General features: G+C 42.8%; 1 protein-coding gene across 3 annotated transcripts; it reads left to right on the forward strand.

Annotated features, from left to right (window-relative positions):
• Window positions 1-1,323: 1,323 nt before the first annotated feature.
• krt222 (keratin 222) lies at window positions 1,324-27,945 on the forward strand. 3 transcript variants are annotated; one of them, XM_072384123.1, is made up of 11 exons: window positions 1,324-1,761; window positions 5,422-5,587; window positions 5,745-6,030; window positions 10,735-10,817; window positions 12,907-13,060; window positions 14,676-14,969; window positions 18,422-18,547; window positions 20,433-20,653; window positions 22,202-22,422; window positions 22,493-22,595; window positions 24,981-27,945. In XM_072384123.1, exons 3-11 carry the CDS (start codon window positions 5,833-5,835, stop codon window positions 25,192-25,194), a joined length of 1,614 nt encoding a protein of 537 aa, XP_072240224.1. In that variant the 5' UTR covers window positions 1,324-1,761; window positions 5,422-5,587; window positions 5,745-5,832; the 3' UTR covers window positions 25,195-27,945. The 3 variants fall into 3 exon arrangements, with proteins under 3 accessions (XP_072240224.1, XP_072240226.1, XP_072240225.1); XM_072384125.1 differs by having other exon boundaries at window positions 5,827-6,030; XM_072384124.1 differs by lacking the exon at window positions 1,324-1,761 and having other exon boundaries at window positions 5,367-5,587.
• The last annotated feature ends 39 nt before the right edge of the window (window positions 27,946-27,984 follow it).

Here is a 27,984-nt window from a genome sequence, read left to right on the forward strand (position 1 = left end):
TATTTGCATTTCCTTAACATCCACCTTTTTCTGATTTGAGATTTTAGTAAAACACGTTGGGTTGCTCTGTACATTTCAGTATATATTGTTGCTTCATCATATAAACATTTGCTGGCAAGACCCAAGACGAATGCTCAGCTTCAGTCTGCTGTATCCTGTTCCTTTGTGTGCATGAATCTGTAATCAAAAGAGAAGAGTTTGCAAGATGTATTTCTATTACGCGAAAGCCTGGGGCTTAAAGCAATTGCCAGACTTCAATGCATTGCTTTCTGTCGGCATTAACAAAAGGCTTTCATCCTACAGAGGTTGCGGTATTAGCTGAGTTCTCTCTAATTAAAATATGTGACTACTCTTCTGCACGAGATTTATTTTCAAGAGAATCTACATCCTTCCAGCTTACACGGTTATCTTGTGAACCAACAGATGAGTCAGAGTGTTTCTTTGCCATATAGCCTCGCTGAGCACACTGCGTTACAGTAACCAAAGACCATGTATTGATTGTTTTAATCACTAAAGGAGTGTTTCTCAGTCCTGGTCACCCCGCCCTGCATGTTTTCCATGTTTCCCTGCTCCAGCGCACCTGATTCAAATGAATGGGTCTTTAAGCTCTGCAGAAGGCTGAGGACGACCCATTCATTTGAATCAGGTGTGCTGGACCAGGGAAACATGGAAAACATGCAGGGCGGGGTGCCTTGAGGACCAGGACTGAGAAACTCTGCACTAATGAACCCCAGACTTATGATGATGAGGCTGAGTCTCAGTCCATGTTGTCGAGACGAACCTGTTTCACCAAAAGAATCCAGGAAAACAATCCAGAAAATACAACACCAGGTCCTTTTACTTATTACATATAGTCATTTAACATAGTGATACCGCGAGTGATTGTGATTATTATTTTCAGCAGACGTGTTTAATGTGATCGACACGTTGTTTAAAGGTTGTTTATGCAAATGTTGTTATTGTACTACCTCAATACTACAAGAAGAGGCTCGTGAGACAAGCCTTAGCCGAACGTAACCGTTACAGCAGTCTGGGTGAGAGTTTGTGTCAATATAATCCCCTCTGCGATTTGGATTTAGGCCACAAAAGCTCCCAATCCGGATGTCAAGTGATGCCGTTATGACATCATGCATGGACAAAAACCTGCTGCCTTGGAGTTTGTTTCGTATTTATGAGAAAGGATCAAAGCTGTTGTGGGTTTTTATAAATGGTCTTTATTTTTTGTCAGTCAAACATCTTCAGTAAAAGGCTCTTTGTACAGAATTGGAGCATGACGATCAAAGAGCTTCATACGCCCACCGCTCAGTGGAACAGAGGCAGAGGAATGTAAAGTCACTGAGGTCAGGTTCGTGAGACTGCTCAGCGGTAAACCCACAATCTGAGGCTGACTCCATTTGTTTTTCACTCTCTTGTAGCAGTGTCCACCCCATAAGCCTCCACCTCCTCTCCTGAAATTTGCATTACAAGTCAGCACCTGCTGAAGGCCTCGGTTACCCTCAAACACTCCTCCCGAATGCCGTGCATCAGAAGTTATTTCTTGGATCTTGGAAGGAGCGAGATGACATTCAGAAACAGGCTCGATGGCATTCCCTGTTGGCATTTTCAGTAGAAATCATCTGTCTCAGACACACCAGAACTGTCTGCAACGCCCTCAGCTGTGCGGGGGTTTTTTCAGGAGTTTATCTTCCTCTTAAACGGTCTTGTCATCATCGATGCCAAGAGGAGGCCATCTTGCTGAGCAGGCGTGGGAGTGTGATGACAGTAAGTGTCACAGCAGTCCGATCTGGCTCTTTTTGGTTCGTCAACTTGCTTTTTGTTTGTTTGATTAATGATATTTACACAATTACTGCCCATTTATAGACATTTTCTCCCTCTCACTGTCTCTTAACATCTGCCTCCATCTCTCACTTATATTGATGGATGATAAGCACAGCCTCAACATACTGTCAGCAAGATCACATGAGAAAGTCAGCTGCATGCTGTCGATTCTCTGCAGAAAGAAAGTCTAGACAGAGACAATATTTGCACAGTGTTTGTAGTTGTCTGCATTAATAAGTCATACATCCTGTTTCTGAGCAAAGCACACTTGTTTGCTCAGTGTAGAGGTAATCAGTTAAGCAAATGTACTCAGATACAGTGCCTGCAAATTTACAAAGGCATCCCTTACAAGACAAAGTAGGCATAGAAAAACACAGTAGATATGACCAAAGGGAAGCGCTGTATCAGATTTAACAGTAACCATCTCAAATAAAGGAGACATGTTCTCCTTGGTTTTGTTCTGCTCATCAAAAGCAGTATGAATTAAAAGACATTTTATGATATTTGTTTTAAGAATGAGCTTCTGTAAGTGATTTACCTTAAAGGGCCAGTGTGTAGCATTTAGTGACCTCCAGTGGGGAAGTTGTGGCTATGTTTCTATGACAGTCTTAAAGGGGAACTCAGGTATTTTTAAACCTGGACCTTATTTCTGGCATTAAATACGTTCATCTACTCACCGAGAACAGTTTGGTGAAAGTCGGCGTCATTCGGGAGATATTTAGATAACTCGAGATCCATATAACGGAGTGAACGGGGCTTAGAAGATGCAGCCTCTAAATAAGGCATTATCTGTCTTTATTTCACCAATACTTTAAGAAGAATGAATGAATGAACGTGTGCTATAGCTCTGTTAGCTCATAGCTGCTGTTATGTGGCTACTTGCAGCTATAGGAGAGCTAACGGAGGGATTTCTACACAGGCACTCTACTGGGACCACTTCATCCACACGCCCCCCTGCAGCACAGCTCATTCACTCTGGTAAGAACGTCCATCTTACTCAAAGTCGTTGTTCACATTGTCAAAATTTGATAAATATCCTGCCATGTTGCACAAAACCATCAGCAGCAAACTCTGTGTGAAGTTAGCCGACTGTCACAGAGCACGGAGTAAATAAACTGTGCTGCAGGGGGGCGTGTGGATGAAGTGGTCCCAGTAGAGTGCCTGTGTAGAAATCCCTCCGTTAGCTCTCCTATAGCTGCAAGTAGCTAGAGGCTGCATCCTCTAAGCCCCGTTCTCTCAGTTATATGGATCTCCAGTTATCTAAATATCTTCTGAAGGACGGCGACTTTCACCAAACTGTTCTCAGTGAGCAGATGAACGTATTTCATGCCAGAAATAAGGTTTAGGTTTAAAAATACCGGAGTTCCCCTTTAACAACCTATTTGGTTGTTTTGATTGGGAGACTTGTTGCCCAGTTGTCTACAGTTACTTTAAAATCACCAATTATCCTATCATGCTAGTTTTATTACAGAGGGAGAAAACACAGGAACAGGGAGAACATGAAAACCTCTCACAGAAAGGTTTCAGTCAGCATTCAACCAGATCTCTTATAGCTGTGAGGCATCAGTGCTGACCACTGTACAATTCTCCTTCTCTTAAGAATGAAAAGCTTAAGCAATAAGCTCTATGTAGCTCTATTTAGCAATAGGATATATTAAATTAAAATGTCTAGTTTTGTTGGTTCACAATGCAAAACATGTTAGTTTCACAAAGATGCTGATCAATGCCATTGGCATCCCAAGGTGTCACATGACAACTTTTTCCCCCTAGCAGAGCAAAAAAGGCACAAAGTCACTGGTTAAATGTTGTGTTGACCTAATTTACATGAAGTATTTTTACTTTGGATCATATCCTGCCTGACACAATTATGTTTTTCATAGCATTCAGCTAAAGGTTAGTTCACGAACAAGAACACATTATTATGCTGTAATTTATTGATCACTGGGGGCGTTAGGAAGGGTCGAGGGGGCAGGATGAGAGAGGCTGAAGAACATAATAACAGTCTGTTGAGGTGAAGCCAGGGAGAGAGACACGTTTCAGGAAGCCTCAGCTCCCCGGTTCCTTTAATGTGAAGAGGAAGGAGGAAAGGAAGTACATATAAAGGGTGCAGGAGGGGAATTCTTTTTTGGTTAACCGAGACAAATGGAGGATGGGTGGATAAAAGCTTGTTGGTAAAAGCTACATTCTGTTCAGTGACAATACCCTGCAGCTGCCTGCTGGCTTCTGAGGTTAATACCAAATGTACAAACACCACGTAATGTGTCTAAAAATCAAAGCTTTTGGGATATCTTTTGGAATTGTGTCCATGAAAAACTGAAACTGTGTTGTAAAATTTCAAAAACAAAAACTCCTGTAAGCGTTTGAAATGAGAAACTATTTGCTCCTCTGGTAGCTATTCTTTCTGAGCAGAATTAGCATTTTCCCAGGTGGTTAACAAATCTGGGCTAGCAAGGCTTCCAGTGTGACCTAATTCACAAAGACAAACAAGTCTGCCGTGTTACTTTTTGTGAAATGTCGACATTCAACCTGTGGTTCCCGAATGAGACCAGAGGGATCGCTGTTCATCGGGTTACTTTAGCAGTAACAGAGAGCATCAATAGCTAGACTGTAGATGCTTTTGTGCACTGACTTTCTTCTTATGTGGAGCCCCACCTGTTTGCACCTTCAGACGTTCAGTAGAACATGCCAAGCTTAGATAAACACACCTTATCATTACGTCTTAAATATAAATGTAAATGTAATTTATTTATACAGCCCTTTACAACAATCCATTTCGGTACCAAAGGGCTTTACAGCAGATAATAAATAAAGAAAAGAATAAGTACAAAACAATAAAATAACAGTAAACGCAATAAAATACAGCAAAATTGAATAAGATAATATAAAAGAGTCACCATCCTACTGGGTATTAAAAGCTGAAATAAGTATGTTTTTAGCCTAGATTTAAAGAGGCCCAGGTCAGAAATAAGACGCATCTGGGGGGGAGCTTATTCCAGAGCCTGGGGGCAGCAACTTAATTAGTTTTCATCATTTTATTGATCTCACTGTTACTACCTCACTCATACTTGCTGGCTGTTGAAGACGCTTGTGGAAAAAATGGCATAAACACCATGCTGTGTATCTTTTGGCATCATTTCCAGGGAAATATTGAAACTACAGGGTAACATTTCAAAGATGAAATCTTTGACCTAGATAGTCAGACACAAACACTATTGTTTTCCAGAACCACCCAAGACTGTGATTGAGCAAGAAGTAAGTCAGAGCAGAGATGTGAGGCCCAGATTTCATATTAATTATAGTGTACGTAACCTCTTATTATGGCACCACTCAAACACAGATTTACCCAAACACTGGTCCTGTCACTGTGTCTCCCTGAACATTCCCTCCACTGCTTGTGTTGCTGCCTGTTTGAAAGCAGCTCAGTAATCCTGGATCAGAGAGCACAAAGGGCCCCAGAGTGCTGGTGATGTAAGCACTGAGTCCAGCTCTAACGCTCTCCCACATGCTGCTCGACGGTGAGGTGGGACATCCCTGTGGCGGCTGACCCTGAAGACCACAGACTGACACAAGCCGGCTAACTGCAGCCTGTCTGCTCTGTCTCAGGGGCCTGCTGCAGATGACCTGGGACCCAGTGGGGAGAAGAAAGTGCCAACGATCTCACTGTGGAGGAATGTGGCCGAGCTGTGAGGACTGGCTGGATGTGACCAGGCGTAAAAACTGACCGACCACATTTGCTTTGCCTCATTCACTGAGGGCCACGTTGCCTCAGGTGAGTATCGTTGGGTAAACATTTACCTTGGGAACGCCTTTGTCAGCATGTGATTTCAAGTGGGTGGCAGAGTGTTTGCTGTGAAAGTTGTAACCTTATATTACAGTCAAGGCAATCTGGTCAGCTGTGAACTCTCTCAATGTTTTGGCCATCATAGGAACAACCTGCTGCGTCATTGACGTGTGTGAAAATTTCTCCTGAGTGTGGGACTGCCAACATTTCAGTGTGCGCTCTCTCAGGACTCCATGGACTTGATGCAGGACTCCAGACAAACAATGTGGGGCCTGAATGCCCGGTTGAAGGGCTTCATGGAGCAGGTGAACAGGCTGCAGGAGGCCAACCACCGGCTGGAGGCTCAGATAGCCGAGTGGGGCATCAGGAGCACCTCAGGCAGCCACGACTGGTCCAAACAGGAGCAGACTGTGAAGGAACTCCGTGCCCAGGTCAGATTTTTGACAAGCAGGTGATTTGTCTAATAGCACAGCTGCTTTGCTGTTTCTAATAGTGTTATTTCTGCTCAGTTTATGGTTGATTATGTCAGTTTGAGGATGATAGAAAACAAGAAACTTCATGTGAACAGCCTCACATATGAACCTAATTTTCAGAAAAGCAGATAAATGTTGGAAAATGTAAAAAAAAACAACTTGTTATTTAATTCAAAGTTTTACGGACACAAGTTAAAAGAAAGGAAAACGTTGGATATTTGTTGCATCAACACGCTCAAAAAAGTTTGGATAAAGGCAAAGAAAGACAAAGGAACAGTTTTACGATCAGCAGATTTACTGATGACAGGTGAGGGTGTCAGGATTGGGTATAAAAGGAGGTTATACACTCTTTCTAAACAAGGATAGATCCTCCACATGGGCTCAGGAGGAGCTCAGAAAAGCATTTTCACTCAACACAGTCCACGGCTGCATCCAGAAGTGTGACCTGAAGCTGTATCACACCAGGAGGAAGCCATATATCAGCTCTGTGCAGAACCACGGCCCAGTTCTCTGGACTCCAGCTCATCTCAGAGGGACAGAAAGACAGTGGACACGTGTTCTGTGGGCAGATGAGTCCACGTTTCAGCTGCTTCTGGGAAAAACTGATGAGAAAGAGCATCCAGCTGTTCTCAGAGGAAGGTTTAAAGCCAGCGTCTGTGATGGTCTGGGGCTGCATCAGAGTCCAGGGCATGGAGGGCTTCATCTGGGTGAAGGTACCACTGATGCACAGCTGGATGTTGGAGTTCTGGAGAGACAGATGCTGCCATCAAGGTGCCGTCTTTTCCCGGGAGGTCCGTGGTTATTTCAGCAGGACGATGCCAGACCTCATTCTACACAATGGTGTGGTGTTTAGCACCAACGCCTCACAGCATGTTCTCCCCGTGTACTCCAGCTTCCATCTAAAATCATCCATGTTTGGAGCCCCAGGGAAGGAAAGACCTCGGAGAAACAAACCAGGGTAGGGGATGCTCTTTAGCCTTGGCTGGCAAGTCGTTTACGAGAGGGAAAACTCGGACAAGAAAACCAACGCCGAAGACGGATGTACTGAGCCCCTGGTGTGTAACGGCATTCAGCAGGACTTCCAGCAGCTTCAGACACACAGAGTGTGTGAGCTCGGCTGCCTGCCTGCAGTCCACATCTGTCTCCTGCTGCAGATGTTGGAGCATCATGAAGAGGAGAACCAGACAACCAGGGACTGCTGAGCAGCTGGAATCTGGGATTCAGCAGGAATGGACTCAGATTCCTCTGAAAAACTGCAACAATCAGTGTCCTCTGTTCCCAAAAAAAAAAGCATTAACAAGAGTCATTAAAGGAAGCTGAAGGAACACGATGGGAAACATAACTCTGGAACAACTTTTACTGATTGTGCCGCATCAAATTGAAACTTTTCTAAATGTAAAGAAGTTAGAAGATATTTAGATAACTCCAGATCCATATAACGGAGTGAACGGGGCTTAGACGATGCAGGTTCTAAATAAGGCATTATCTGTCTTTATTTCACCAATACTTTAAGAAGAATGAATGAATGAACGTGTGCTATAGCTCTGTTAGCTCATAGCTGCTGTTATGTGGCTACTTGCAGCTATAGGAGAGCTAACGGAGGGATTTCTACACAGGCACTCTACTGGGACCACTTCATCCACACGCCCCCCTGCAGCACAGTTTATTCACTCCGGTAAGAACGTCCATCTTACTCAAAGTCGTTGTTCACGTTGTCAAAATCTGATAAATATCCTGCCATGTTGCACAAAACTATCAGCAGCAAACTCTGTGTGAAGTTAGCCGACTGTCACAGAGCACGGAGTGAATAAGCTGTGCTGCAGGGGGGCGTGTGGATGAAGTGGTCCCAGTAGAGTGCCTGTGTAGAAATCCCTCCGTTAGCTCTCCTATAGCTGCAAGTAGCCACATAACAGCAGCTATGAGCTAACAGAGCTATAGCACACGTTCATTCATTCATTCTTCTTAAAGTATTGGTGAAATAAAGACAGATAATGCCTTATTTAGAGGCTGCATCCTCTAAGCCCCGTTCACTCCGTTATATGGATCTCCAGTTATCTAAATATCTCCCGAAGGACGCCGACTTTCACCAAACTGTTCTCGGTGAGTAGATGAACGTATTTCTTGCCATAAATAAGGTCCAGGTTTAAAAATACCGGAGTTCCCCTTTGATGCATTTTAGAAATTTTCCCAGCTTCTTTGAAAATGATGTTTGCTGAGGCCTGTTAAACCTGGACTTTAACCGATGATTTTCAAGACTATCACATGACACAACTTTAGTCTGTGAGGTACAACAACCTCCTCCTGGGATATAAAACCCAGTTCATATCCAAGTGAACTCTTTCATTTTGTTAATGTGCACATGACAGTTGAAATATAACACTCAGACACCTGAAGGTGGTAATTGGCTTCACTTCAAAAGAAGATTGTTGCCTTAAGCACAGTCTGCCATTGTGCCTGGAAATGAGCCAGAGAGGAATGCAGGCTGTCGCACTCACAAAGAATCCGGAAATAGTTTGCATTTTAAAGATCATTTGACTCAGAAGACCTTTAACCGTTTTCAACTGATCCCAGGCTCAGGTGTCACTTCCTGTGTGAAGCACATGAGTAGGTGTTTATTTATTTCTTAGTTTCTTGTGTTTCGGTGAGTTCTTTGTCACTTTAAAGTTTAGTAAATGTGACTATGACCACGAGTGCACATTAACAAAATGTCAGTTTCATTGTTTGCTCATCCAGGGAGTGTTTTTGTTTGTTTCTCTTTGTATTACACCTTTTTTTACTGTGTTCTGACTCATTCATCTCACAAAGGGTCTGATAACAACCTTAGAAAAAGCATAAAATTATGTGTATGATAAACACGTTGTGTAATATTCAATTTGGGTGTGTTACATTCCTAAAGTGTCAGAGTCCTGAGAAAACAAAGAATACTAAGCCAGTGTAAGCTTTCTTAAGTGTGTGACACATTCCTCCTCCAGCACATAAGAAATTGCTTCGTTTTATGACATCAAATCTTTATTTTTTTTTCATCCGAAACACAGAGAATTAATTGGAGGATGAAAATTTTCAAAACTTGTGCAGAGAGTTCCATGAACACCATCAGCTCAAACAGACTTGAGCACCGATTGGCTCTTTAAGAAGGTGAAGAAACTTTTTTCTGCTCAGGAGTTCGAAAACACATCTTTGCTATGAACTACAATAATTATTCACCTAATAATGGAGTACATAAACTACTACTATTAAGAGTATAAACAGCACAGGAAAGTGACAGATATCAGGAGATGTCATAATTTACACTTAATTTACACTAAAGAAGCTGTAAAATTCCATTAAATCATTGACAGCCTCCATTTTTTATAGCTAGAGTTGTTTATTCCAGCAGCATATCACTGTATTTTGGACTACTATGTATAATTGTGGGATATCTGAATGTTATTTTAAATGTCTCACAATGTCTGCCTCAGTGGTTAAAGTGGGTCGTCCAATCACCGGAAGGTTGGCGGTTCGATTCCCACTTTCAAAGATTGGTGAAACTAACAGCTGTGAATGGTTGCCCACCACTCCGGTGTATCTGTGCATGGCACCCTGTGCCTGTGCATGGCACCCTGTGCCTGTGCATGGCACCCTGTGCCTGTGCATGGCACCCTGTGCCTGTGCATGGCACCCTGTGCCTGTGCATGGCACCCTGTGCCTGTGCATGGCACCCTGTGCCTGTGCATGGCACCCTGTGCTTGTGCATGGCACCCTGTGCCTGTGCATGGCACCCTGTGCCTGTGCATGTGTGTGTTCAACAGGTGCCGACCTGGATGGGTTAAAAAAAAAAGTGGAGTGGAGGAGAAATTTCGTGTATTTCCCTTTGCATGACAATAAATCTGATCTTAATCTGAAAATTCTCTTAAATTTTACTTATAAAAGAAAAAAAAGGGCATCACTGATCAAAGGAAATGAAGAGAAATAAGATGCATATACTTTGTAGCACTAAATTACGACCTGGTGAAGCCAAATTCCTTCAGAAATCACATAACTTGTTCAGTTAGATTCAGGTAGCAACAGTCTTGGACTCTGCATCAGGCAAGCAGCACAACGAAAACCAAGGAACTTAACAAACACTTGTGGAGTTGTAGGGTTGGGCTGTGAAATGATAAAAATCAAGGGCATGCAGAAGAAAAGACTATTACATGTGACACAAACCATTTATGCCGAGAGCACCATCCTCACTGTGAAGCATGGCGGCGGCGACATCATGCCCTGGGGATGGTTTTCTTGGCCGTGCATTGAAGGAATGATGGATGGTGCAAAATACAGGTAAACTTCTGAGGAAAATCTGTTTCTGTTTTACAGAGAATTCAGACCAGAATGAATGTTCACCGCTCATGAATGACAGCAACCGCTTGTGTTCTGGTACAGCAATAATCGAGTAGTTACAGAGAAACAGGGACTGGCAAAGAGCCCAAATAGCTAGCTGTGCTAGACTTAAAGACACACCCCGAGAGACCTGCAGCTGTTGTTTCTGCTCACCTGCAGATTCCACGCTTTGCTTCATCTTGTGGAGAACTGATCTCTGTTTTTACTTCTGAGTGACTCAACCCGTGCAGGATGCTCTTTTTTTATACCCACTAGAATTGCACATTGTTTTGTCATGTGTTAACTTATATTTTTTGTTGCCAGGTTGGTAAACTACTGATGGAGAATGCCCAACTGGCTTTGCAGTCTGACAGCATGAAGTGCAGAGCTGCTGCTATCCAGGCCAGGTTAGCTGTATTTTTCCTTTTCCCTCAGTCTTTTCCGGGGCTTTTTTATTAACACATCAGAGCCAGATATCAACCCTATAGCCAGAATGAATAGCTATAGGATATTTTTCTGTATTCCAACAGATGATATTTACCATATGCAAGGAGCTAATGTGTGGCTGTAGCTCGTAGAAACGATATGTAGGAAAAACCTCTTGTTTTTGTACTTCTGTGACGCATTTCCAGGCTTATGTAATATGACTCAGGCCAGTTCCTGTTCCTGAGAGCCAACCTGCATACAAATCCAGGCCGGGCTTTGTGCCGCGTCAGCACTTTCACTTATGTGTTGATGCAGAGTGACACTGAGCACTGAACACGCCGCCATCTCCCTCAGCCCACACGCCTCCCTCCACGGCCAGCCGTTAACCCCTGAAGGACAGTAGCGACTCCTTGTTCTTTTTATAGCACCACCTCGTTTGTCTTCTGACTGTCTGGATGTCCGAGAGACCCTGTACTCTATTTATGACACACACACATATATATATATATACATACATAGTACACCCTGGCTCAGTTCTAAGGTTTTACTAATTAGGACAAAAATAATTTGATCCTCACCAGGTAAATCGGTAAATACAACACACACAGATACACAGATTAAGAAAAACACAGGCTGTATTACATTGTTTTATGACCTGTTTAACAAAAACTAAACCTAAATGCAGAAGCAATGTGAGAAAAACAAACTACTTCCTATGATCCAACAGCTTGTTTAAGCAGTGAGCTGCAGTGATGGTTTCCTGTGGGACGTTATCAGTCTCTCTCATGGTTCTGGAGGAATCTCGGCCCTCTTCTCTCCAGAGCTGCTTCAGCTCATTGAGGTTTGCAGCATTGGTTTCTGCACAGCTCTCTTAAGGTCCCACCACAGCATTTCAGTCAGGCTGAGGTCTGGACTCTGACTGGACCATTGCAACACCTCGATTCTTTTCTTTTTCCCACATTCTGCTGTAGATCTGCTGCTGTGTTTGGGATCTTTGTCCTGTTGATGAGCCAGTTTCAGCCCAGCTTTAGCTGTGGGACAGATGGCCTCACATTTGACTCTAGAATACTTTGGTATCCAGAGGAGTTCATGGTGGACTCAATGACTGCAAGGTGCCCAGGTCCTGTGGCTGCAGAACCAGCCCAGATCATCAGCCCTCCACCACCGTGCTTGACAGCTGGTATGAGGTGTTTGTGCTGATATGCTGTGTTTGGTTTCCTCCAAACGTGCTGCTGTGCATTAGGACCAAACATCTCCACTTTGCTCTGGTCTGTCCAAAGGACATTGTTCCAGAAGTCTTGTGCTTTGTTCAGATGCAGCTTTGCAAACCTAAGCTGTGCTGCCATGTTCTTTTTAGAGAGAAGAGGCTTTCTCCTGCAGCCCTTCCAAACAAGCCATCCTTGTTCAGTCTTTTTCTAACTGTGCTGTCATGACCTTTAACCTTTAGCATGCTAACTGAGGCCTGTAGAGTCTGAGATGAATAATCTTTCTCTCTGTAGAATGATGGACTCCAGATAGTTTGGAAATGGCCTTATAACCCTTCCCAGACTGATGGGCAGCAACAGCTGCTTCTCTAAGATCATTGCTGGTGTCTTTCCTCCTTGGCATCATGTTAACACACACCTGAAAACTGACAGAACTTCTGCTTTTATAGAGCTGCTCACACTGACTGATGATCAATTAATCAGAGCATTGATCAGCAGCAGCTGGCTGCTACTTACACTCTTAATTCCTGTGGAAGCAATAAGGGTTCACTTAGTTTTTCTCACACTGCTTCTTCATTTTGGCTTAGTTTTTTTATGTAATTTTTTAGTTTTTAATACATAATGACAGTGTAATATGTCATGTGTTGTTGTTCATCTGAGATTATATTTATTATTTAATGTTATAACCTAGCAGGGAACAGATTATATCCTGATAAGTAAAACCTTAGAATGGAAACAAAGTGTATTTTCTTTTTGCAGAAGCAGTAGGAATTAGTGAGGTGCCTTTATATGAGGTTTACATGTGGTAGGTGCATTTAAAAAATTGAAAAATCAAAGAGGCTCATGCACTGACGTCACATTTTAGGTGTGAGACAGAGGAGAGGAACACCAGGCATCTGGAGCAACAAGTGGCGCTGCTCAGGGAGTCGAAGAGGAAGGCGGATCAGAGCAGCGAGTCGCTGCAGGCAGACTTTCACCGCTCCATGATGGAGCTGCAGGAGATGAACCAGGAGTTTGAGGTCAGTCTTTTAAACAGCTCATAATCAGCTTCTATCCTTCTTTCTGTATTTTCTATCTGTATGCATTGAATGAAAGGGAGTTGCATGATTTTCAACCACATCCAGCAGAAATGGTGTTTGGACAACAGGTTGGATGAGCTGGGGTCATGCTCCTCCAATCCAGTCAACTCCAAACCAAATGTATTTAGTCATGTCTACAAGACAGTTTTAAATGCTGCTGAACACAGAAATAACTCCATGGAGTGACACAGTGTCACAGCCTGTCAGGAAATAGTCCCGGGAAGTATACACTCAACTGACAAGTCTGGATCGAGCTTTGGTAGAGGTGCAATTGGCATTTTCTGCAGGGGTTGGACATGCTGGTTTCTGCAGAGCAACAAGAGTGAACATAAGCCTGTATTAGCATATAAGCATATATTTTAAAAGGTTTCTAACATCGAGAAGCCCCAAAAACACACAATAAATCAATTTCACTCACTCCCAGTTCTCTCAGGAAGTCCCACTTTACAGAAACCCCGTTTGGCAGCTGCACCTTGGTTCTATTTTGGTTGAACATTGTTGTTGACCCTGTTTAATTATCATTTATGGATTTATCTTCTGATGTCCGAAGAAAAATGCTGGAAAGAAATCATCCAGCACTTGATCAGATGGTGGGATGCTGCTCGCTGGCTTCCAGAACATTTGTTGGGAACATCGGTCCTCAGATTACGTTCTAGTCTCATGTCCTTTTCTGCTTCCTCATGTGAAGCAGAACGGAAGTTTAGTAGCCATTTTATGGAGAATAATGATCTCTGCACCGCTGGTTCGACTGTTTTAAATGAATTTAGCTCCATTTACAGGACAAAATCTTGTCCTTAGACTTTTATTAGATAACAGAAATCTACCAAACATTCCTATAACCCGGCCTTTACTGCTTAATAGCAAACATTAGCAGTACAAGCTCAACTACTGGCCTGTTTGCACGACTTTTTAGGAAAATTCTTTCCTCAGACCTTTGTGGTCGCTGCATGAGCTGACATGGTTTACTGGTTTTATAATTAAAGATTATTGCTTGTAATGTTCCTGATGTTGACGTGTAATCGTGAGAATAGTTATTATTTTGCTTTTATCATGTCAGATGACTGATGAGTGACCTGTTCCCACTTGATGTAATAGCCCTGTAATGATCGTGTGTGTGTGTGCTTCTGTGAGACTAATGCTTCAGAGCATCTTTTGATTCATCCTGTCCCCTCATGCTGACCTCCTCCCTCCGTCCTTTTCTACCTCCTTCCTTCTCCTTTCTGATTCCTGCTGACTAATACCCCCCCCCCCCCTCACTTCCAGGGTCTTTTCCTGCTCGCACACGTATTTGCACACATGTTGGTCTCAATAACTGATTTCCATCTCTTCTTGCCTCTGCATTGCGCGATCTCACTGCTCCCTCCACACAAACACATCGTCACACTCTTTTCACTTGCCCTGTTTTTTTCCCTTGCATTTTCCACCTTTTCTGCTCTTTTCGTCTCGTCTCTCGTCCCTCTGCCTCATTTTTCTCTTGGATTCCTTGTCATCTGTTACTCTCTTTGCACCCTCTCCCTCCCTCCGTCTCTGGCTTCCTCTGTTTGGCTGTTTGCAGGCAGCCCGGGCTCTGCAGCTGCAGAGAGCCGGCTCCTGCGATGCTCTGTTAGCGACGGCCACAGCAGCAGCAACAGCAGCAGGAGGGGAGGAGGAGGATGGCACAGGGATGGAGCTCACCCAGCTCCTCGACCGAATCAGAGCGCAGTGCGACTACAGCAGACTTTCAGCCCCGGCTGAAAGACACGTCAGCCTGGGTACCGTCTCTAATCCATCCCCTGGCTTGGTTGGGCCTAGCCGGTCTGGAGATGGAGCAGCAGCAGCTTCCAGATCCCACAGAGGAGTTCTACATGAGGTTAGCCTCACTTCTGCATCTTTACCTGTCTTTTTATTCTCTGTGCATGTTGTGGCTCTGTTCCAGCCAGACACACCCTCAGGACTCAAACCCTCAGGTCCAGGTAAAAACCTCTTCTTCCTCTGTGTACCTTACCTGTCAGTATATGCCTTCTTGGAGGCTTGTTTATGAATCTGTGGGTTTGTACACTTAGTATTACATTACAGTGGCGTAAAAAACCTACAGCTGGGTTATTTGATGCTCTGGATGAGCCCTGATCTTCAATAAATATTCATGAACCTCTTTGCCTCCATAAAAGCAGAGTTAATTATCTTTTTATAAGTTTGCTCTGTTTTTTTTAAGCCAAGCATTCCTCTTTCTTGTTATTTTGGTAAAAAAAAAAACGCAGTTTGGCTGCCTTTTTTCTGTGCCCCAAAGTCATTGTGCTCTGACAGCAATGATAAGTGCCTTCACCAAAGCTGTAAGTCATGGTGCTGAATCAGAGCAGGTTTTATTATGTGCTGTTGTTTACAGCAGACTCTGACTGTCCCTCCAAAGTAACAGTTACACAACGCTGCAGTCAAAAGCCTGCATGATGTCCACGATAAGCAGAGGTCTTGTTGAGTTTGGAATTAGAAGCAGTTATATGTGCTGTATTTGAATAAAAATGATCATTTTAAACTCTGATATGGGTAAACTATGTGCTGCCTGGGGAGAGATGAAGCATTAACTTCTTTGGTTGACATATCTGGAGTGAAACCTGCAGGGAAATGTTAAAACCTTAATAAATGCAACTAAAGTACATGATATAAACCATGATTTTCAGTGACCCATTTAAAGTCTCATTTAATTTAAAACTTTTTTTCTGTTTTAGCAAATCTGCTTTAAATAAATAGATTTTAGATTTGCATCGTTTGCATGATTTACTGGATTGTCAGCTTCTTCCTTCTGGCCTGTTTAGGGCTATTAAACATGGAACCTGGAACTTATTTTTAAGCTCCAGCTACAGTTTGCAGTGATTAGTTAACATGCCATCCCGCTGGATGTTCTGTCTAACTTCAAAAACACATTTACAAATGAGGCGGCACACGTGAACTCTCTGAAACTAGCATCGTCTCCTCTGGCAGAGAAAGAAAACCAGATGAGATGATCCATCTCATAAATCTGCACAACAGCTGGAAGCTCGCTCTCAGTCCTGCAGTGTTGAGTTGACTCCTGCGGTTCAGTCAAAAATAATAAACTAGATTATTATTCCCAGAAACTGTGGCCCAAGGTAGCTAAACTTCTCTCCTTGGATTGTTGCTGTGAGCACATTGGAAGAGGAACCACAGCACTGAGGAAACTGAAGCTGCTTCTGAGAACAAAGAGTCAATTTAGTTGTTTTTGTGATTTTATCAATAAAAAAAACATCAGTTTCACACTGGCAGTGATCTGTACTAATGGTAGTGTACGAAACACCACGGATCACCTTAAATCTACATCATTACGATGCCTTTTTTGCTTTGTAACAGAAGATAATAAGTTTCAGACTAAAACATGACCTGACACCTTTTTTTTCATTTGGTCGAATTAATGCTAAAACAATAATGTTTAAAACAGCAGAAAATCTTTTACAACCAAAAGTATGAAAAGTTGGATTAGTTCCACTTAACAAACAATACTGAAATGATATCCAGGTAAAAATATTAGTATCATAATCTATTATGATCAGATGATATAAGACATAAACTTTACTGATATCTCAATTCCTCCACATCATCATAACATTGTGAATGCAGAGCAGGGTATTTTTTACATTGTGGTATCAGTACAAAGGATGCCCCAATCAAATCTAGAGTATCAGATTAAATATCAGATTCTTTTATTCATCTGTATTGGGGTCAGCGAACACACTTCTGCTCAGATGTCGGCTGTTTTGTATCTGCTGTGGCTGTAGGTTGCCAACTTGTCTATTGTGTGAAAAATTGAAAAGTGGATTTCATGAGGCGGTGGTGAAAGAGCTTCTTTTCATACATCAAACCAACACAATTTGGAGGAAGCTTTAAAGAGAAGAGAAACATTTTAGAGGAATAATGGCAAAAGATTAAAGAGATGGTGGTTGAATTCATCCCTCTGGATGACTAAGCTATTGCTGTGGTTGATTATGTGGGTTTTTATCGTCCTGCTACTCCCTTGATGCTCCACATCCAGCACAGATCCACCTGAGCAGTACAGAGAAATTCAGCCACTATCAATGAGCTTTTTTATCACTTCTGGCTTTACAAAATCCATGTGGAGCTCTGATGTTTTCCCGATGGCATTTTTTATCCTCACTGCACACTGGATCAGGAGTGTGTGGTGTTACATGTCCAATAGTTTGTCCAATAGTCTGCTTGATAATATAACATGTTAACTAAAAAAGTGATGAATGATGTTCTGAAACCTAATATTTAGCTTCCCAAAGACCGAGACAGAGGCTAACTGTCGCTATCTGTAGCTAACTGTCGCTATCTGTTGCTAACCGTAGCTAACTGTTGCTAACTGTCGCTAACTGTAGCTAACTGTCGCTAACTGTTGCTAACTGTTGCTAACACAGTGGCATTGAGCATAATAACTTGAGCGTAGGCTACTTATTGTGCTTAGTTTGCAATAGTTTGCCCTACTGTGGGAAAACTAAATTGGGACTCAACAGATTCCTAATCTTAAGTGACTCAGATCAGTATCTGTACAAAATAGAAACTTGATGGGAACTTCCTGAATCATCCTTAGACCAAAGTGAGAAATATTAGTACTTTATCTGTTGGCATAACAGACGGAAAAACAGTTCCCTGGTCTGATGAGGGACCTTGTGTTATCAGTACTGACATGCTGATGCATTTTCATCTAAGTCTCTCAATAAGAGACAGTTTCAAAGGTTGAAGCAGATAAAGAGAATCAGTCGAGGAACAAAGTAAACTGAAAACAGCTTCTGCAACTGGAGTAAATTTGTGTTTTTACTGTAAAAATATTTCCAAAGGCAGCTTCTCCGGATCACTGCATTTGAAGCTGGGTGTGACACACATCACAGCTGTACACAACAGTGTGTCAGCTGTGCATACACACAGGTCTGTGTGTCTGCTCCACTGTCTGTTTACCCACCTGAAATGGACACCCCCAACATCACCACCCTTAGCTGCCTTTCCTCTTGACTGCTTGATTGAGTGCAAGTAAGAAAAATACTTACTCACAAGGTGTGTCAGTGAGTAAAGTGGCTGAACACACCTTTCCTCTTTTTTGTTTATACAGCACAAAGACTTAATCCATGCCCCACATTAGCACACTTTGTACACATTGTATAAAAAAGCATCACACAATGATGAAGATTTAGGTTTGTGCTGTTTACGGACAAATGCAGATTAAAACGTAGGAAGGGTGTTTGTTTGGATGGCTGCAGCGGTGCTGTTGAGGAACACGCTGTACCTCGTATATCATCTGTTCTTTCTATCACCACACAGGAGGAGGCAGCTTGGGCGCAGGTGAGCCTCGGCGGCGCTGCTCTGAGGGAGGCACGGGCCGAGCTAGCCGAGGCCAGGAAGCAGTGGCACTCCCTGCAGGTAGAGATTGAGACCCTACATGCCTTGGTAAGAAGACACTCATCACTTAACACCACATCAACTGCTACTGATAACATGTCTTTCAGTGCAAGAGAAAGGTTGCATTGGTTGACTTATTACAGATAATAATGAAAAAAACATTCTCCTTTACTTGTTCCTGCCCACTAACTGTGGAAACTTTACATTCCTGGCAATCATTAGCAAGTATACAGCATATTTTCACCTTTCAGTCAACTCCTCCGTTTTACTGGTTCACTCTCTGCTGCTGTTAATGTGAATATTGGAATATGGACACCAAGTGTAAAGTCCTCGTTAGCTGGACTGTTTTGCTGGTGCATATTTAAATAGTTTCTTGTAAAACATCATTTAGAGGCTGCCCACTCCCTGAAACAGCGTTTAATTGGTAGGTTTATGCTCCAGGCTGCAGGACAGCACATGAAAAGAAAGCTCACCTTCTTACAGTTCAAAAGTTTTCTTTTATCTTAAGGTTTAATATATCATGTGCGGTTGCTCATCTGTCTTAAAATCATATAAATGCAACCTCAGATGAGGTTAATATGAAAACTTAGTTATAAACTAAGTGAACCCTTACTGCTTCCACAGGAATTAGGAGGGTAAGTAGCAGCCTGCTGCTGCTGATCAATGATCTGATTAACTGATCATCAGTCAGTGTGAGCAGCTCTATAAAAGTCAGGTGTGTGTTAACACGATGCCAAGGAGGAAAGACACCAGCAATGATCTTAGAGAAGCAACTGTTGCTGCCCATCAATCTGGGAAGGGTTATAAGGCCATTTCCAAACTATCTGGAGTCCATCATTCTACAGAGAGAAAGATTATTCACAAGTGGAAAACATTCAGGACAGCTGTCAATCTTCCCAGGAGTGGACGTCCCAGCAAGTTCACCCCAAGGTGAAAAAGCCCAGAGCTACATCTCAGACTCTACAGGCCTCAGTTAGCATGTTAAAGGTCAAAGGTCATGACAGCACAGTTAGAAAAAGACTGAACAAGGATGGCTTGTTTGGAAGGGCTGCAGGAGAAAGCCTCTTCTCTCTAAAAAGAACATGGCAGCACAGCTTAGGTTTGCAAAGCTGCATCTGAACAAAGCACAAGACTTCTGGAACAATGTCCTTTGGACAGACCAGAGCAAAGTGGAGATGTTTGGTCCTAATGCACAGCAGCAGCCACATACAAAGTACTACCAGACACTATCATAGTTAAAATCTAACAGTATGATTTGCCAGCATTTATTTAGAATATCAAGTATTTATTTGGGCTTCAGCAGAATGGTTGTTCTTCAGTCAAAATGTTGCTGGTTCAGTCCCAACTTCACCATGTGTATCACTGGGCAACGTACTGAATCCTAAACTGACCACATTTTAAATAACTCGCAGATGTATTTCAAAAAGCCCCAATTAAAATTCAAGAGCTTTAAGAGTTTGAAACAATCCTTTATAGCCCTGTCTCTGAGTCCCCCTTCGTAAACACCCTGTCTGCTCCGACTGGTCAAAATACTGGTGGAGTTCAAGGCTGCTGCAACTGGAGCTGGATGGGTGTTAAATGCAAATATATTACTTAGTGATTTGGACAAGTGAAGGAACAAAAGTCTGGTTTTCAAACTAGGTGTTTCAGGCAGAGAAGTGTCCCTTTATCTTGACTTTTGTAGCCATGCACACCTTTCACACCCAAAAAACCCCCAAAAACTTGCCAAGTTCCCAGCTGCTCGGCCTCGAGTTTGTCAGTGTTTGCCAGAATAACTCGATCAATACAACAGGTGCTGCTGGTGGGGGGAAGCCAGTGAGAGTTGATGTTTTTTTTTAACTGTATCAGTTTCACATGTACATACTTATTACTATTCTTAGAAATATAACAGTCTAGTCCCAATCCTATCTGCTGTTTGCTTCCTGGTGTGCAGGAGAAAGGCCTGGAAAGCTCCCTTCAAAGCACCCAGCAGATGTACTCCAGCCAGCTGCATGACCTTTCCCAGGTGATCGCTGGGCTGGAGAGCGAGCTGGAGCAGGTGAGGAGCGGGCTGGCCACCCAACGCCAGCGCCACAGCCAGCTGCTCAACACCAAGATGAGGTTGGAGCGAGAAATCGCCACTTACCGACGGCTTCTGGAGCGCGAGGAAGGCAGGTGAGGGCAAGAAAGAAAGGAGAAAACCAAAAAGGAACCAGGAAGTTGATTTTAGCATAACTATTCCTGGTGTGCGCTTTTAAGTTGAGAATGTTTTCCTGGAACAATGGAGCAGCTTATTTTCCATAGCTGTAAACAGAAAAGCATCACACAAAACAGGCTTTAAACAAACTAAACTGACAGGTATCAGGCAGAAAGCTGTCCCTGCGCCTTTAAGGGTAAAGTAAACACAATTAGCTCCTGTTAGTTTTCTTTAACCTCAGCTGTCAAACCAAGCATGTCATGTTTCATGTTTCTAATGAACTGAAAGCTGATCGTTGTGCTTGGGATTATGTAGAATCTAGCTGAATAGAAATACAAAATCCACAATAATTGAAGGCTGAGAACACACTCAGGCACTCCTTTTCACTCAAGCAGCATAGAGGCACAAAATAACGATGATTTTAAGTGATGATGACAAGATTTTAGCCAGTGATTCATGGCCTAAAAAGCAGAATCTGAACAGAATCCAGGCTGTTTATCCACCTTTGTCCTGTGTTTCAGTTTCTGCTGTTATTAACTCATTTTATTACAGGACACTGGGGTCTTTTGGTGTAACCTTTAATCATCTTCTCAGGCATTTTGACTATGAAACACCTCCTGGAATGGTGTCTTTGCAGTTTAAGCTGCGGCCTGAACCACTGTGATTGTCATTTTACAGCTTGAGGAAGGTGGTTTGTTTTTATGCCGCCGACAGATGTTACGCACAGTTTGCAGACGACAAACAGGATACGGCATTTTAATTTGTATCGTTTCTTCATATTTGAGAAGGGTGTCACCTAGGCGGAGGTGACTAGACAAAACACACCATACCAAAGCATTTACAAACCACGACGTTTCTGCCAGCTTTGCCTCAACCTTGACCTGTTAAATGGTTCAAAGGGTTGCTCGTTATGTCTGTTTTGACACAGAGGTGTCTAACAACTGGCTTTAAATAGAAAGTACAGATGTGGCTGAGTTTGGATGTATTTAGTCAAGAACACAAAACTAAAACACTTCGATTCCTGGATGTTTCTTTGAGGTTTTTTAGAGCCAAAAGAAAAACAAAACGGCTCACCCAAGCCTGTAACTTCAGTTGTTTCTGATGATATAAACAGAGCTGGATTTCATCAGTATAACAATGGATGTTTCCTGATGACACTGCCCCAGGAACACCCGGGCGAACTAGAGGACTTACACCAGTCCAAAGCAGAACTCCTGACCCCAACGATGTCCCAGGCCAGAGGCAGCAAAACAGGCCCAAACCATGAACAACCACCTCCACGTTTCACAGAGAAAATAAGATTCTTATGCGGGAACGGAGTGATTTCCGAAAATTTTAGCTTTTATCTCCTTTTAGGGCTTTTCGGAAAATTAGTTTTTGGTCCCACATATGTAGAAATGGATCAATTTTACAGGGTTCACAAACTTTTAGGGACCAACGTAGTACAAGTTATGTTAAACAATGTTCAGAATTATGGGAAATGTAATTATTATCTTTTTAATCTCTTTCTTTGGATGCGCCTAAAGGTATATGGGGCGTCACGTGCAGCCGATGGGTCTGCGGCCATGGAGGTCTGCCGTGGTGGAGCCGAGGGAGAACGGAGTGGAGGACGGTTTCAGTGACCTCGCTGTTACTCCGGATGAACCCAAGTCCGAACCGCTGCCTGAGATACCTTCGCTCCTCCCCTCTGAGAACGGGCTGAAGAAAAGCATTCTTTACAGGCAGCAAAGCCTCGTCATTCTCACAGGTAGGACGCACGCACGCAACCTTATCTAAGTCATATGTCGTTATGGTGTGTCATCAGTGTCTTCCTCCAGAGCCGGAGCAAGATGAAGACCTGCCAATCTCCACCGTAAAGACTCAGGAGATTCTTCAGGGCAATGTGGTGCGGGAGAGTGCAGAAGGTCACGGCACCATCGAGTAAGTATTGATCTCCTCGCCCACCACAGAACTGCAGTCAGCAGCTCTGCTTCGCTGGGAAATGTAGGCGTTTTTCTATTAGCAAGAACTAATTAACGCTGCTTTGAATTACTCAGATAAATGACCTAAAAATAACGCTTTCGCCTGCTTTGTGTCCTGACAGCTAAACGCTGTTCGGTTACACTTCTCAGGTGTTAAAACACGAGTGCTTTACTGAGTCATTTGTTCACAATGACGCATCCTCCTCCTCCCCACCCCGGCGGTGTCTGGTCCAGCAGTCGAGGCTTACAAACTCTAAAAGGAATTACCTCTACACGTTTGACAAGTCACACGCAATAAAACATTTAGTTTGCCTCACAGGTTCCCATGAGCAATTCATCGTAGTGTTGCATGGGAATTTTCCTCTTGTAATGGCTTGTGTTTGATGTGGAGAGCCCAACTGGTGCGAAGGCTTCAGGGCGAGGCTCCTGTTATTGTTGAAAGAGACATGGGCGGAATTCTTTTTCCATGCTTCACATATTACCAGCAGTATGTACTCTTACACAGAGACAAACACACTTACATAACGTCCAAAGAGAGCTCCTCAGCTGTAGAGTCGTTTATTGAACCTTTATTGACAGTCTTTAATTAGATACTGTAAGTCCCTGAGTCAGTCAGCTAATGCTTTTGTCATATAAAGTAACTTTACTGGACATACCACTAAGATTAATTTACAGAACTAATCGAGTCTACTGGAGATGAATGCATGGATGAGTTTCTCCTTGTTTTTTTGGGAGAGAAAACCTTTAATTCTGTTGATGTTTCTGAGTCGGTAAAAAGCTGCCTTGGTGACAGCTTTGATGTGGCGGCTGAAGGTCAGATCTGAGTCTATCAACACTCCAAGGTTACGAACTTGGTCAGTGATTGTAAGGGCCCGAGTTTTACCAAAGCTGACCCTCTTCTCTTTGCTGCCAAACAGAATTATCTCAGTTTTGTCTTCATTTACTTGTAGAAAATTCTCATCCAGGTGTTTATTTCCTCCAGACACTGACACAGTACATCTGCTGGGCTGCAGTCATCTGGTGACAGAGACATTAAGTTGTGTATCGTCTGCATAACTGTCATAATTGATGTTAAAGTTCTGTAATATCTGACCCAAAGGGAGCATATACAAGTTAAACAGAAGAGGTCCAAGAATTGACCCCTGGGGGACTCCGCAAGGCATGGCCACTCGCTCAGATTCATAGCTGCCAATTGGCCTTCTTAGTAACAAAATACAGCTTAAACTGCAAAATAACTCCTTCTAAGTAGGACCTGAACTAGTTAAGGACCGCTCCAGGAAGTCCAACCCAGTTTTCCAGCCTTCTGTGATCTATAGTATCCAACAGAACCAGGACTGAAACACAGCCAGAATCAGTATTCAACCTGATGTCGTTTAACACTTTGACCAGAGCTTTGATGTCGGACGCATGATTGAATTTTATTGAGACTTCCACTTTCATTCAGAAAGTCATTGAACTGGTTAAATGCAACTTTCTCTATAATCTTGGATATAAAAGCGAGATTAGAGACAAGTCTGTAGTTGTTCATCACAGAGGCGTCTAGAGTTCTCTTCTTTAGGAGTGGCTTAATGGCAGCTGTCTGTAGTGACTCAATGCACCATGGGAGGTCACTGAGCGGTCAAGGCCTATGACACCATAACAGAAGGGATGCTGCAGGGTCACTCAAAGCTGATACGTTTTATCAAAAACAAAGGTTTAAGCCTGATATTAAAACTCTTTCTGCTAATTCACTGAGCAATGAGATGAATTAACAATGTGGTATCTCATATAATTCGACTGGTAGCTGCTTTACAGATGTTTATCTATCTAAAGTTAACGTCATCTCCCAAATTAATTTAGCCAAGATTGAGTCTCACATGGTCTGGGATGCATACTGTACAGTTTTGTGTCCTGATACAATATTTATCCAGTGACACACAGCATAGTGCATTCCTTTTCTGTTGAGGCATAGTTTCTGTTTATCTGATCTAAACATACTCTGAGTTCCAGTCTGAGTAGTTCAGCTTCCACGTCACAGCTTCCATTGCATCACTAATTATACGTATGCTTTATAGTATGTGTACATTTTATTAAAGGCCTCATCAAAGGCAGTTCAGGCCCAACTTGCCTCAGCTGTCACAGAAGATATAATAAGCATCTGTCAGCATTCATGTTCACAGGAACATTCTTTGAAAATCACGTTCAATGTGTATCCACAAACAATAGAAAATGCAGTTCATGTCTCAGACATTTAAACAGTCAAGTCCCACAAGCTTTTCCTGCTTTTACCCCATTGTTCATAGATATTCTGCACATTAGGGGGTACTATGACCTTTTATTGCCATGACATCATGCTCTCCTACAGGACGGAGAAGATTGACAAGGTGATAAAGCAGTGGGAGGGTTCCTTCTTCAGAGGGAACCCCAAGCTGCGTAAAAAGTCTGTGTCGCTGCGCTTCGACCTGCACATGGCTGCAGCAGATGAGGGGTGTGCCCAGACCAAACAGGACAGCCTCCCCGACGTGGAGGTGCGTCTCATCATGAAGAGGTCTCGCAGCATCTCAGCCATCGCGCAGTGACTCTGTTCACAGCAGCAGTTTGTGGGAATGCCAGCGAGGATGAGGATGTCTGGGAAACCATCACCCTTCTCCATCATGCTTTCAAATGCAACATTCACAGAACTTTGCATCACAGCCGATGACTGAGAAATCGCCTCAGATCTGGACTCTGACAGGATAAGTATAATGAATTAGGTTGCCATTTTTAAAGTGCCATAGAGAACATTGCATTAGCCAGGATTTAAAATGAATGTCATCATTCTACACCAGAAGAAAGCGTCCTATTTTTTTCCGGTTAAATTTCTCGAGATGAAAGAGTTTATTTATTGACTGCAGCATTTAATCCTGATTAACATTTGGGGTGCAGGAGGGTGAAGTCGCAGATAGAGGAAGCAGATATTTACCAGCTGTGATCTATTTAAGGGTGAGTTTATTGGTGGATTTTCAGTTAAGATCTATAGGAAAATGATTCAAGTGTTAAGCTTTTGTTACTATCCAATAATAAGCCCGACCTTCACTTCACTCTGCTGGTCACCAGAGGGCAGAACTAAAAAATGAGCCCTTTAAAGCGATGCAGAATTATTTGGAAAACTGCTGCTCTCACTTCTGATGTTTGACCTGATGGCTACATGGGACACATTTTCCTTGACTTCTGTTTTTATTGCAGTTGATATGAACCCAAGATATTCATTACATTTTTCAATATACATCCATTTTGCATTTAAGACTTGCTACACTTGCAACATTTAGAAATGTTCTAGTACTAAAGTTGCCAAGTGATGAAGGGTGTCAGCTGCTATTTTCCCCCATTATTCCCATAAACATATTTAAGGTGTGCAACAGTCATAAGTTGTTATTACAGGCTTAGTTCCAGCACCCGTACCTCTTCTTCCTCAGCCAGGCCTTTGGAATGTGGCAGAATGTGGTTTTCCATGGTCTGCTTGAACAATGCTGGGACGTCCCTGGAAAAGATGTGGCCTTGAAGGCAGCATATGTTGCTGTAAAATCTCAGTGAACTTTTCTGCATTAATGCTGCCGTCACAGAAGTGGAAATGAGCTTTGCCCCCTGATCCAACCCCATACCATCACAGAGCCTGGCTGCAGGGACTGGTTGCTGACAGCAGGCTGGATGCTGCTTTTGCTCTTTGCTCCATTTCTTCCAACAAAGACCTGGAATACTGATGGGTCTGACCACAGCACACGTTTCCACCGTGTGACGGTCCATCCCAGACGCCTCCGAGCCCAGAGAAGTGGACGCCGCCTCTGGACGAGGTTAACATCAGGCTTCTTCTCTGCACAGTAAAGCTTGTGAATGGAACTCTGTATTGTAGTGCTTGACAAAGGTTTCCACAGTAATCCCTTGTCCATGTGCTTCTATCAGCTGCTGATTAATGACGGTTCTTGATGCAGCGTCTGAGGGGTCAGAGGTCACGGCTGTCCAGCTTAGGCTTGCTCCCTCGTCCTTTACACAGAAACTCCTCCAGATTCCTAGAATGTTTCGAATCTTTTTTTAATGTCCAACATGGACGGGGATAAGTTTGAAATAAATTCCAGTTTATGGGGCTTTATATTTCCCATTATAAGACAAATAGTCCAATTTCACGATTAACAAATGCTGCTAACCTTCATAAATGTCTCCATGAATAAGTTTAAGATTAGAATCTCGTATGATGGCCTTTTCCTTAGTTTTTTTTACGAGCCACCAGCAGAATGTTCATTAGATATTTATCCCTTTCCATAGATTCCTTGGCTGGTTTATTGATATTCTGCACCATAAAAGGAGAAACCTGACATTTTTATTCTAAACAATGATTTTCTCACATCTGCCCATCTTTGCTCCTCAAAAAGCCTTTTCTGCTTTTGTCCCAAATAATAATTACAATCAACTGTTATCACCTTTTTAAATTATTTAATTAATTAGTTGTTGTAAAACCACATTGACAGCCCAAAATCGCCTCATTTCAACTTTTTGTGGACCGTGTTTGCAGGCCTGAAATGCAAAAATAGCTGTTGGAAAAGACAAAAACGTGAAATATCTTGGGTTCAAACTCTCTGCAATGAAATCAAAGTTAAAGAAAATGTAAGAACCAGTCTTAACCTTTTCTAATTCAACGCTGTGCATTTCATGAAACATTGTGGAGCGGATCTAAAAGAAATCCTGAAAGGTGAAACTTGGGCCGACCTTTCCTGATCCAGTCATTTTCTTACGGCCCTGAAATGCTTTGCACTGCAGCCACATCCAGCACTTAGAGGAACGTCAGCACTGCACAGTCTGTGCACTTTGAGGGTCTTTTGTCCACGCTGTAAATTCTCCCACTGATAATGTTGCCTGCACTGTACGCTACTCGCTGCGATCTTAACGCCAGTGAGGCTTTTAACTCTCGCCATGTGTCTCAGAGACGTTCCCCGTGTTCACCAGAAGAGAGCAGTGTTTGTGAGTATTTACCTCTGCAGTGAATCTTCACCGCTCCCCTCGGGTTGAGTAACACACGCTATCTGGGACACCTTAGATTGAGAGTTTTTATGCAAAGTTTTAAGGTGGCACCAGAGGTGTTAAGATTAAGGGTTGGACCCCTGAGCATTGCTTTTCGGGGTCCTTCTGAAATATGTTGAGAATATTTAAATCTGTCTTATCTATGCAGTTCTGTGCTTGATTTTGCTTTGCTTTGGGAAGCACACTCCTCATTTTGAGAGCTCTGTAACTTCAGAAGGAATATTTATGCTTTTATCTAAAGATTTATCATTTAAAATAAAGAAGAAATCTGTGCTGACTGCTGCATTTTTTCTTGTTACTCTCGTAAACTTGATTTA

Source organism: Leuresthes tenuis, unplaced genomic scaffold (genome assembly GCF_036924035.1).
Source record: "Leuresthes tenuis unplaced genomic scaffold, fLeuTen1.0.hap1 SCAF_4, whole genome shotgun sequence".
Classification (NCBI taxonomy): domain Eukaryota; kingdom Metazoa; phylum Chordata; class Actinopteri; order Atheriniformes; family Atherinopsidae; genus Leuresthes; species Leuresthes tenuis.